This window comes from Thermobia domestica, chromosome 1 (assembly GCF_964235325.1).
Source record: "Thermobia domestica chromosome 1, izTheDome1.hap1.1, whole genome shotgun sequence".
Taxonomy (NCBI): domain Eukaryota; kingdom Metazoa; phylum Arthropoda; class Insecta; order Zygentoma; family Lepismatidae; genus Thermobia; species Thermobia domestica.
The window spans coordinates 33,714,972-33,728,460 of NC_137454.1; the positions used below are offsets into that span (position 1 = coordinate 33,714,972).

The 13,489-nt window shown below is 35.5% G+C and overlaps 1 protein-coding gene across 1 annotated transcript in view; it reads left to right on the top strand.

Annotated features, from left to right (window-relative positions):
• LOC145684402 (proteasome subunit beta type-2-like) overlaps nucleotides 1–13,489 on the top strand; it is a 44,356-nt gene that overhangs the window by 15,228 nt on the left and 15,639 nt on the right. The window contains exon 2 of the mRNA XM_081756701.1: nucleotides 1,152–1,345. Coding sequence (XP_081612827.1) covers nucleotides 1,152–1,345 — 194 coding nt within the window. The remainder of the gene's footprint in view (nucleotides 1–1,151; nucleotides 1,346–13,489) is intronic.

Consider the following 13,489-nt stretch of genomic DNA (forward strand, 5'->3'; position numbering starts at 1 on the left):
AGATATAGAGAAAATACACCCGTCTTTCTTTCCCTTTTCTTTTCGCTTTTCATTTGAAGTACTAATATATTGGATATCCATTTACGCTCCTTTTAAAACAGCATACAGTACGAGATTTCCCCTCGCGAGACGGCACGAACCTAACTCAAATAACATTCTGATCAAAGGGACTCTCTTAATTATTCCACAATTGGGTGGTGTTATGCAACAACCATTCAACCCACAACGAGTCAGTTGTGGGGAAATCGCAGTTATAGGTCTCTCGACCCCATAAGATATTACCGTATGTGGGTTGACTTTTCTCTTTATAGATGGCAGACCGATCGCAAACGCGTTACCAGGATTTTTTTAGTGTGTTCCTTACATATGTTCGAACCTTCCAGTAGGGTTAACTCATTTTGTGGGTTGACTGGTTGCACAGCACCGCCCAGTTGCTCATTATAGTACAGAAAATGCGATACAAAATTTACAAATTGCAATACAAATTAAAATTTGATCTTAATTTGCTACACAAAATATAAATTGAGAAAATAAAAACTGATATATGTACGTATATGTATCTTTACACACATTGGAGAAAGTGTAAGTAATTTATAAAATAATAGTATAATAATAAAAAAATTAATTTACAAAATACCTAAGGAAAGGAAGAAGTTTGATAATTATTAGTAAGTTTTGCAGGTTTACGTGTCAAATGTATGTATGATGTGTCCCTAATATACGATTATACAGTGACAAGGTTGCTATCTTTGTCGAAGTGTTGAAGAAATAAGTTACATATCTTATTAATAGAAATCATATTTTTTCGTAGTAACAAATCACCCACAACCAAAAACTTGTAGATCAACTGTAAACAGTTATAGAATCTTTCCAGCCGGTCGTCATAATTCAGTACTGATTGATGTACAAGGTTTTGTTGAGGATGACTTGTTCCTAAGAAAGTGTTACTTTTATAAATAAGATATATACAACTTTTTTTCTTCAACTGTTCAACAAAGCTGGCAACTTAATCATTGATATAATTGAATTAAGGATTTAACAGGCAGTTGAGGTAAATACTCGGCGTATAAATATTCTCTATTGGATATATGTGTAATACATACAATTTCTTCAATTCCTTATTGAAGAATGTTGTTTGTTTTTAATTGTAGACGAAGATAAAATCTATAATATATCTTCGAAGCTGATGATGGCTGTCTGTGGTGAGGCAGGAGATACCACTCAATTTGCTGAGTACATAGCTAAAAATATTCAGTTGTACAAAATGAGGAACGGCTATGAGCTTTCTCCCAGTGCTGCTGCTGCATTCACCAGACGCAACATGGCGGATTCGCTCAGAAGCAGAGTAAGTAACTCCATATTCCTAAGTTTAGATTGTGTAATGTGGCACAAGTTTCTAGAGAAAAAATATGTATTCGTGTTTATTGTATTTCTTGAATGAATAACATGCTTATCTGTGTGTTCCTTTTGTCTCTTGTGTTACTAGATCTGAAGAATCTAGTTGTAACTTCTGAAGAGAATATTAATTTTAGATAGAGAGCACAGAACATATTTTAAAACTGCTAAATACGTACTTTGTACGTTTCTATGTGGTAGAAATTGTTTTTTTCATATCCTGTACTTCAAAACTATGCGGATTCAATCGTCTGGGTCATTTATGAATTGGGACTTACAGTTGAATTCTTCTATTTATTCTGAGCTCCCTCGTGGCTAAGCGGTTAGCGTACGCGCCTTTGGCGCGGGAGACCCGGGTTCGGTTCCCGGCGGGAGCTCATGTGGTTCGGATTCCACGTTAATCAGTAGGTCCACGTCTATATAGCCTCGCTGCTGAAAGGGACGCTAAACTAAAATCAACTCAACTCTTCTATTCATTCTTTAAGAATAAAACCCGTGACCACCATTAGAAGATTGATGAGTGTTATAAAAGTTAATACACACTAATTTGTGATCATTTCATGTGTAATTAATTTTTTTTTATACAAATTAAAAATTAATTTCATAGCGTATGCAATGATTATCAATTATTCACTTGGACTAATCTTGGTATACATGTGGTATTTAGTAATTGACGAAATTTTTAGTAATTCCGATATTCCTCAGCGGAGTCCTTTTAGAGCATGCGCATCAAGCTCATCACATCACATTAGCATTTCGACACTAACTGAACAGTTATCTTTATCATCTAGATTAGTCCAAATTAGTAATTGTAATCATGCGTCTGTTCAGTCGCTTAAGTTGATCAATTACTGTTTTTTATTTTTTAATTTGTGGTATTCCTATCAGTCTTCTAGTAGTTAAGTATTTTATTCTTCAAGAATAGAAAGGAGAATCTAACTAATTTCGTGTCATCAATGACCAGGGTTTGCCCAAGTGGGCCCAGCCCGAAAAAACCCACCGGGTTTTTTCGGGTTGGACCCACCTGAAAAAACCCACCTTAAAACCCACCTGGGTTTTTGAGCTTTTTGTTAATATATTATTGCTACAAGTAAGTTGATCACATTAAAAGTGATTTTTATCAAATTTTGGACTTTCTTCGGGCGAATTAAATGCTTTCACGTTAAGGTATACAACATTCTACATAAGACGTTTATAAAGTTCTGAATGCATTGAATAAATGAAGAAACCTTACCTTAGCTTGAGATAATTATATAACAATTTAATGTATTGATTATGCTTATAGCCTATTTGAAAAAAATGCAATTTTATATTTTAGAAAACACTTTCCGTAAATAGTGTGCTCGCCGACTCGGCTATGCCGAGGGAAGTTATCCCTCATAGGGGAGACCGGGGCACATTGCCACAATTTTCACGTTTTATTTTCTTGTGATGCTCGTGTAAGGCCGAAAATTATAATTTTTAGTATACACATACTTTGTTATCTTGTGTATAACATATATGTCTCTGTCCAATGTACCTCGCTCTGAACTGGACTTAGGTACTATGTTTTATGATCAATACAGTTGTGACAATGTGCCCCATATGCGGGGTAAGTTTTCACAATATATGGGGCAAATTGTCACATGTTATTTTTGTGGCACTTTCCAGAAATTGGTAGATATTAATGTAAATATTACTAATGCAAAAAGACTGTAAATGTTATCAGCATTAAATACTTAGTGTCTGAAAGAGAATCAAAACATAATTAAATGAAAGGGGAAACTATACTTGTTAAATAGGAAAGGAAGTAGGAGGACCTGTAGCTTATATTTTCTCAACTTAAAAAATTTATTCTTACATCAAGCTTTGTAGGAAAACCAAAACTGCCATGAAAACAGAACTAACTCATAACTAAGGAATCAAAACTACAAACTGAAAGGTCATAACAAAATGACGAAATTATCAAATCATAGTCTACGTCTCCAATAGGTCTACACAAAATTAGCCAATTGCATTTAATTTGATTCTGATTGTAGTTTATGAATTGGAAACAAATTCCTCTGATAGGACTACTGTATAGCTAGAAGAGGAGTAAATATTATTACGAAGTTTAGTTGCGTTTTATTAGTACGCACCGCAAACTAGTTTGAAAATGTTTATCCTTTTGCTTCTACAAAGTACCATACCTGGAGGTCATCGTCAGACTCACAGTTAATACACACGTAAAACAAGTTCTGCTTCCCTCAGTTTTCGCAGGCCGATTCCGTACATCGAATGCACTGAATCCACTTCTCGCTACGTGTACTCGCACTGTATGGATCGCCATAATTTAAACACAATGTATCGTCGTCCTCTGAGGAAGAATCGTAATCTTTGGACCTTCGTGCGACATTGTTTATAGGTGCAAAACTATTTGCTTGGGGAGTTCTTATAGCAAGATCACCATATCTTTTCAGAAATACCGGATACCAGTCTGGTACCTCTTTTGTATTGAGTCCAAATTATATGTGCAAAGCTTGTTGTGGAATGATACTAGTAATTCTTCCTAGTAATACGAAGAGTAACCTAATGTAAATGAGCATTGGCCGAACTGTAGTTCGCCATCTGTATCACGTGTACAAAATCTTGTCAATGTTCTGTATAGTGGACATTAAATTCTTTAGCAGCTTTAGGCTTACGTATTGATATGGGGTTGTTATTTCTTTTCCTAGCTCTTGCTGCAACCAGTAGATCTTCCATTGGTGGTGCTTTCCTCTCTGTCTTTCTTTTGTATATTCTCACTGTCTGCGAAACAGAGATAACCCTATCGTTTGTATCATACATAACACACAGTGTGGCACACTGTCACAGTGACAACATACCCCGTCTTATTTGTGACAACTTGCTCCACGTGTCGCCATTACTCTTTTTACAAAATATCTATACCAAACGACAAGATTAGGCGCATTCAAAGTAGCACATCATGAAGCTCTATTTGTAACCTACATAACACACAAAAATATTTGCTTCTACCGCTTTCACGAACACACAAAACAGCAATTTCAGGACTCGGAAAATTTACATTCCGGCACTGAAAACAGACAAAGTTCAACTGACGCAGCACTGTTGTTCCCGCGCATCTCCAAACGAGTACAGTTAGTAGTGACATCTAGTAAGTAAACAAGAAAGCTGCACCGGCGCGCTAATGTTTTCGCTTTTTTTCAGAATTGCTACTGTGACAACGTGCCTCTTGTGACAATGTGCCCCGATCTCCCCTACGTTTGACGAGTTTAAAGCCATATGTGCCGGTACTACCAGTAAATATGTAGTGCATTAGTAAAACTATTAGTATTATTTCTTGTAGCACAAGTATTCTATTCTATTCTATTCATCTCCTCGCGGGAGATTTTATAATTAAAAGTCACAGCACTAAGGCCAAGTTGACTGCTTCACTAGAATTGTTTTAAATATTTTTGTTGTTATTATAATTGTAAAAGATGGCCCGTTCCAAAATGGACGAATTGGCCTGTTTCAAGTAGTTATGTTTCCACACTAGTTTGTGAAGTAAAAAGGAAGGCAGAAGCGTAGAACATACAAAAAATATGTAAATCACTATAAAAATTGTAATGCACTAAATTATGTCCAAAATTGAAATTGTTGTTAAAAATGAAATTGAAATAATTGAAGAGCATGACGCTCCATTGTGTAGAACATTCTACGCCATCTTGCCAACCTCCACAAGTATTCTTCAGTAAAATTTAGTTTTCCAACAATAACAGTTTAGTTCAGTTATTTGTTGGTACTCTTCAAATAAGCATTCTTTAGAATCAACACCAACAATAGCGTAAAAATTCTTGTCAAATTTAAGAAGCTTAATGCTCAGAGTTCGGAAAACTACGTAACACTTACTACTTTAAGTGCTGAATTCAAACTTCCGTACTAGTGGAAGTTTTGATGTACAGTAAAGAAAGCTGCATTTTCGAGGGAAAAAAAGTGATCGGGAAATTCCCGCAATTGAACGCACAAAGCATCAGAACTGAATACTTCAACAATAAAACTGTTTATTTTACGCTGGAAGATATTTAATTTCATAAAGACATTTTGAAACATTTATTTTATAAAATATGAACTATATCTTTGTCAATTGTTTTAAAAATTAATTTTCTGGAAAGAAACGTCTTGCAACAACTGCTCGGGAATTTCTCCTAATTGAACGCACAAAATATCGAAAGTGACCTTCAAATAAAACCATTTATTTTACGCTGTTAAATTAATATATTTAATGTTCATATTTTTGCAAACGTCAGTGAGGCTTCTGGGATGATTCGATCTACATTTGTTCGTTCGTCTGCCTGTCCCACACATACTACAGGGTACCACCTTCGATGCTTTAAGTTTAAATTTTCAGGGTACAAGCACGAGACACACTAATTTTCCTGTATAGATTTTGGCGGCATACCAACGTACAATTTCAAAATAGTGGCTTTAAAAAATATAGCTGATATCCACGCTACAAAGTGCAATTTTCGGTCTTTTACGTTGAAATTTTTAAAATATAAGCACGAGACACTCTAAATTACCTGTATATATTTTGGCGGCGATCTAACGTAAAATTTCAAAATGGCGGTCATTTTTTCAAAACAGCAGTGAATAGAAAATTGTTGCAAGTTGTGACAATGATAATCTTGAAATATAAATCTCATTTTAACACTTTTACCTCAAAGACATTGAAATATTTCGAAAAAACCCAATTAAACCCGAAAAAACCCGATTAAACCCGAAAATACCCGAAAAAACCCACATGGGCCCAGGTGGGTTGGGCGTTTTCAAAAAAACCCGGGTTTTTTCAAACCCTGTCAATGACCCAGACAGTGAAGTCCGCAAGACTTAGAAATATGGTTAGTAAAGAAATACATTTTATGCTAGTTTCAAAGATGTCAAGTAATTCACAAAGAGTTAAAAAGTGACTGGCTGGGCCGGGACTCGAACCCGGGACCTCTGGCATACTGTGCCGATGCGTTAATCACTACGCCACCCAGTCCGCTTCCCAGAGCAGTCACTCACTTTCGAGTCTGTGCTATCCACTCGGACAACGTGGGTTGTACAATATGTCTACTGATATTGGAAATACTTGAATTATACTGGGATTTAATTTTGATACTGGAAATATGCTGGAATTTTGATCTACATACTGGAAAAATCCTGAAACTAGTAATTAGTCAAAAGAGTTGTATGTACATTTTGTAATTAGACATTTAAAGCAGTGGGTGGAGTGGAGGGCTGTGAGAGGAGTTCGGAGGCCCTTTTAAAAAGTTTAAAAAAATCATTGTATTTTTAAAAAAATCAAAATTAATTAAATTTATTAAAAATAAAATATTATTTTCATGGTAAAACAATTACAAACCTGAAATCATCAAGAGTGTGATTATTCCCAAAGAACTTTATAAAAACTTTGTATTAAGTACAGGAATTTTGCTGATAGTTATACTAAATATGTTGGAATATAGAAAATAAAACTCAGTAGACACCCTGGTTGTACCAGAGAACCACTGCTATGTTTTCCGTCATAGATGCTCAACATATGGACACAGGGATTGTCCAATCACAGTTGTTCTGTGGTACGTGGTCCAAGTGGAGAGGACCGACCTCGAGAGTGAGAGAGTGTTTGGCTGTTCTGGAAAGCAAACTTGAGTGGCGTAGTAGTTAACGCATCGGCACGGTATGCCGGAGGTCCTGGGTTCGAGTCGCGGTCCAGTCACTTTTTCGCTCTGTGCGTTATAGAGTTCACATCTACAGAAGGTCTGGTGTGTTAAAGGATCGATTGCTTCCTCTTTCATTAGTATCAAGTAATACTTAAGGTGTTTATTGATTTAGTATTAGAACAGTTCCATTCATATTTGATAGTTTCGCATATCAAAGACATATGTGATGACATAGCGCCCATGGCAGAAAACGGTGGAGAATTTCGTCAGTCTTTCATGGTTAAACATGTTACTGACGGAATTATGTGAAATGAGAGTAAACAGGGAAGCGAAAGTCAAGGAACGATAAGAGTCAAATGTAAGCTTGGAAAAGAAGAAAATAGATTATGTAAACCCTGTTTTGATTGCCTTGGAGGTAAAAAGTCAAGTGATTTGATTGAAATGAATAGCTTAAGCGAAGAATGGTGCAAGAAGAAAGGGATTGTAACTTTCTAAAGCATTTTGGTAAACATAAAGGAAAGCTTCATCAGGACTTACTAGAGCATAGCGCATTACAGACCAGAAGCGTGGACACTTTGAAAGATGGAGAAGTAAAAGTAGGAAGCTTTTGAAGTGTGTTGATGCAGAATATCTATTGTATCCTGGATAGAAAAAAAAGACATTTTATTTATTTATTTATTTATTTATTGAACAATCAGCAGATACAGCTCAGAGGCCCTTTTATACTGGATATCTAACAACAACAACAATGGAAAGGATTTGGGAAGGTATCGACTAGGGCCTCTATAGTAGATACAATTCCGGCATTTGCATGGTAGGACTGAGGGAAACCCTGAAAAACCCGTCAGGATGGTCGGCAGCGGGAATCGAACCACGACCTCCCGAATGCGAAGCCAGCACTCTACCACTTGAGCTACTTCGCTCGAAAAAAAGAGAGTCTAATAGCGATAGAAAAAAATACACTCAATGACTATCCATCGAATACCATATTCGGATTGGGTTACTTGCAACAGAAAATAAAGTCAGGCAAGAAAATCTCAAGTATTATACCCAGATAAGATATTAAAACGGAGTTCTTACCAGTGGGTAAAATGTCTATGTCAAATCAGGGATAGGGAAGAAGCTAGTAGATAGTGGTACGACGCTTACAATTGCGAGGACTCCTCGTTCGAACCCAGACCATGTGAGTTTGTGGTGGATAACATCGTGCCCGTGTGTTTTCTCGATGTTTTGTCCCTTCCATTCCATCCCTTTCTCATTATTATCGTTTCCTTTACCGTAGCCGGCATAATCGTGGAACATAAATTCAAAGATCTCATTTCATTTTTACTAAAAATTCAAAGGAAGAAATGAAGCAATCTCTGGGGTCTTTAACCATTGCATTGCTCTCTGTCGCTAATAGAAAGTGGTATTTGAAGAAGGAGAAAAAAAAAAAAACGAAACTTGGATAGGGGATGAGATGCTATGTTCACTAATTATAACAACAAAAAATACTGTTACAGTATATCCACTATTTATTATCAACAAAAATACATAGATTTTATTACAACAAAAAATACTTTATGCACTATAGAAAAAAATCAGCAAGATAAAATAATTTCCGACTGTGAATTAGCAAACTATGATTTGCTTAAAGTAAACACGAAAAAAAGCGTCTCAAAATGTAAATAAATTGGATTATTTCGTTTTCCATAAGATTAAAAACAATGACCTATGAACAACAATATTCCATAATAGTTTAAGCAAAGATTTCTATATAGTATATTTTAAGTATGAAAGCGGTGAATTATTTAGGCTCTCTTTTTATGATTAAATGTAAGCAAGTTGTAAAAGTTTAAGCCTGTTTTATAGACTTAGTTACGTAAAATTATCTTTTGAGTTATAAATTTGTGAATACATTTCCCAGAACATACACATATGTAAGGAGTCTCAGTAAGGAACATGTGAAAAAAGTAACAACTTTTTCTGCCAGAAGAGGAAAAACAGTAGTTTTTTTTTTAAATAATACAAATGTTTCTGCACATTATTTGTTTACAAGGGAACATGAAGATAAGTGTGAAAAATTTATAAAATTGTTCACTTAAAGTCAAGAATATGTCTAAATATTTATGAATGGCGACATTTTCAATGAGAACCTCCATCTTCGTCATCGGTTTACATAAACACACACTTCAGTTTTAATCACGTCTCATGGCTTCCATTATGTAATGAAAAAACAAAATTTCAGGTATGGTTAAGTTTAGTCCCAGGGTGGATTTATTTAAATCAGTCTGATTTAAATCACTTGATTTTTTAAATAAAAACTAGCTGAACCTGCGCTCTCTACACAGCGCATCATTCGCATATGAGCATAAATCTCCTTATCATTCCTTACAACATCTGTACATGTCTCTTTACAGACACAAGTGAAAGACGTATTGATTAAAAAAAAAAAAAAAGCCAAGGGGTATCATAAAGGGGAGAATTTTTTCGATTATTATTTCTCAATATCTCGCACCCTTTGCAAGATTTGAACCTGCTTCCGGTTGGAGTTTCTAATTCATGTATGACCAGTGTTTTCTTTCTTCTTGCATGCAGTATGTAAGAAGCAAATACATTACATACACAATTAATTATAATGTCAGTTATATATGGTGTTCATTGGTCAAAACACTCCCCCCCCCCCAAAAAAAAAAGGTTCATCTTAGACTGGAGAAATGGTTATCCTTCCTTTCCCATTATTATTTGGCCATGTAACAAACGCCTGAGACATATACAACCCCTATATACAACAGTGTGGTGTTGGAATGTATAATGTTTAGGATGTGATGCTTTAGTTTTTTTTTAAATTTCAACACTTCCAATGTACCCGTAAAAATGTAATAAAGAAATAGTGGCCATGTTTTTTAAATATTCAATTAGAACTGGACAATCTACATGAAATTTGCAATCGATCAGTGAAAACGTCATCTTTCTAGAGCCTGTAGTTTCCGAGATCTCATTGTCGAAAGGATTGGACATAAACATATAAATGTAGTTTAAAAGAGCTCCAAAGATGTTAGCACAATTCATTTGCATTTATTGCGGAGAAGGCTTATTAAAGGCAAAGGCCTTTGAACAATAATTTAAAAGGATAAACTTTGTGAAAAATATTTCTTTAGGTAATTTATTTAAAGAACACTTTTAAAAATATTTGTCTTTGTTATAAACTTGAAATCACAAATAACCGTAAATCAAAGGTTTGAAAGCTAAGGTTATAGGTTTGAGTTTGGTCGCTCTTAATTGGTAGTGTAGCATTTTAATAGATAGATCGTTGATTTAAATCAAATTCCGAAATATATTTAAGTGAAAATATGTAAAGTCCCGTGTCTGTTCTGTTATTTCGATTATGGAAGATGATAATCATAATACAATGAGACTCAAATGTACAGTATGTACAGCATAGTACAAAAACAAGTGTCATGCAGAGGATTAGGGAAAATCCCGTTTTAAACGGTAACAGGGCCATCCTGTTTTCTTCGTAACATAGGGTTTGTATTATAAATCGTTTACTATTCCATCGACATTTAAGACGAAGATTCTTTTGTGTGCGCGTCTATATATTTGTTCCCAGATAATAGGGCGTATTTAGAAGTGTCCTATCCCCTCTCTGAATTTTTTTTAGATTTTATAACTTTAGGCAAAATTTATGTATTTCGTGCCGCAAGCTAGTTACAATTTCCTTAAAAATATGCCCCTGCCAAATATCAGTAACTTTTGTGGAAAATAAGTGTCACTTTGATAAACGTTGCTGTACTTTTTCACTTTGATAAACGTTGCTGTACTTTTTCCTTAACGCTTAACCTTTTAAATTATATCACCTGCTTTTAGGTGATAGGATAAAATCTTCATTATTCGATTAAAAAGTACCAATGAAGCTTTTTACTTCGTTTTTCAGGACTGAAGGCATTGTAGAGCACGTTACATATGCTTTCACGCCTATCTGCGTCGAGAAATACGATTTGATGACGTCATAAATTTAAAAAATATATTTTTTGTTGTGCCTATTTTTATTATTTTTTGGCGGGCCTACATTTTGCATTCAGAAGACTGAAATTCTGCACACTCGTTCAGTGCATCCTTAATATTTTTCAGATGATTTCAGATCTCTGCGTGAAAACAGGGGAGTCCAGAGGGTCCCGCCTAAGATGGAGACATGAATGGTACCATCTGAAAAGCTGTTCTATTCTGAAGAGAATGATGTACGAACCATGATCTTAGGATAAATAGGGATGCCTCAGGAAACTGTTACCTGAGATCCTGTTTTATACGAGAATCTGGGGTATTTGGGGATATTATTTTTCGCGGGCTTACTTTTGCATCTAGAAATTTGAAATTTTGGACACTCATTCACTGCACCCCTTAGTATTTTTCAGATTTGTTTAAGATCTTTGCCTTTAAACAGAGGCGGTACAGAGGGATAAAAAGTAAAAAAGGGGATATTTCTTAGCAGAAAATCCCTTTTTTTTTTCGTGATTTTCCACCCCAGATAGCTTACACGATGGAGACATTTGAATGGTGCCGTTTGAAACTCTGTTTTATTCTGAAAAGAATAATGTACAAATCATGATTCTAGGATAAATAGGGATGTCTGAGGAAATTTTTATATTAGATCCGGGTCATCTGGGGTTCCCGCCCTTTCTATTCAAGATAGAAGCTTGAGATTTTGTACTCACATTTAGTGCATCCTTAGTATTTCCCAGTTGATTTTGAGATCTGTGCGTTAACATAGGGGAGTCCAGAGGGGCTCAAAATTTGAAAAAAAAAAAGTCAGAAAAAATCCCGACTTCTCTCAAAATTTTCCGCTTCAGGGACATTATAGGGAAAATGTGAATGTTACCGTTTTAAGGGCTGTTCTATTCTGAAGAGAATGAGGTATGAACCATGATCCTAGGATAAATAGGGATGATGCTTGATTGAAAGTCTACCTCCAAAAAAAGCCATAATTTAAAATTGTTAAGAAACATTCGGGTTGATATAGGTTAACGATTGGAGATTAATTCAAAATTCAACCCCAATACTTTCACTTAAATGGCTTAATTGGCATCTAATACTAATTCGTAATGCGTTTTCTTCAGTTCGCGACTTGTATTATACGAGGAGAAAGATTTGATTTAAATCAAAAAATCATCAAAAATTATTAAAAAGAAAAAAAAAATCATGATTTTTTCCACCCTGTTTAGTCCTATAGTTCTGTCAGTAGTTATAAATGGTTCAGTTTCAATAGGTAATCACGTGAGACCAATTCGTTATTTTTAGCTATTTATTTGAATTATTTTCTAGGGATTTCAATAAATCAGATTTTGGTGTGGTTTGACATCTGTGAACGAAGCTGTATTGGATTTTTGTTTTTCCTTATATACTGATCTCTTTTCCTTTTTGTGCAATTATATAGGGTGTTGCAACATTCATAAGTTTCTATTCAAAAATTACGATAATGGTGGTATTAGTTTGCACCTGAATTATATACTGCTCTTCGATATACTTTATATACTATGTGAGTGTGTTAGATAGGTAATGAGGTTGGCAACACTGAGCACGAACCGATAACGCGAGCACGAACCGATAACGCTGATACCTCCACCTTCACACTACAGTTGTTACACGATTGTTGAGAACGTCTGAAGTGAAGTTGTGTTTGTGAGGTTTTCCGAAAATTAACCGGAGAAGTTTGAACAACGTTGTTCCATCAAATTTTGTGTAAAGCTTTCCGAATCCACTATTGTGACTTACCGAAAGTTACAAAGGGCTTATGGAAAATATTCTCTGTCCAAGGTACAAGTGCTCTGATGGCACAAATCCTTTTTTAGAAGGCCCAGAACAAATGGAGGACGAATAGTGAGATTGAGCAGATCCAAAATTAAATTGATTTTTTTTTTTTTTTTTGACAGTCGGGCGATCGTCAACAAGGAATTTGTGTCATCAGTAGAAACTGTCAATTAAACTTCTTATCGGAAAGTCCTTGAAAAACTCAGGAAAAGGATAACGTGTGCGATCAGGCATCGCATTGCACATACTTGCATGCTGCATCAGGACAGCACATCATGTCACACGGATATCTTCATCAATGAATTTTTAGCAGAAAAAAAAATCATTTTTGTGGTTCCCCCTGCCCCTGTTCGCCAGATCTCACTTCCTGTGACACTTTTTTTTCTTTTGCTCAATAACCACTTGAAAGGGTGCCATTTTGGTATTTTGGATAATATCCAGTAAAGGGTAATCGACGAGCTGAAAGGTGTTGCAGCAGAAGCCTTCTAATACTGCTACAAAGATTGGAAACAACGCCTCCATTGCTAGATGGTGGCCCCGCGTAGCGTAGTCGCTAACGCTCTCGCCTTCGGTGCGAGCGGTCCCGGGTTCGATTCCCGGTGAGGATACTCGGTCGAAAAAGTGTAAAACGCTTTTTCAGGCCA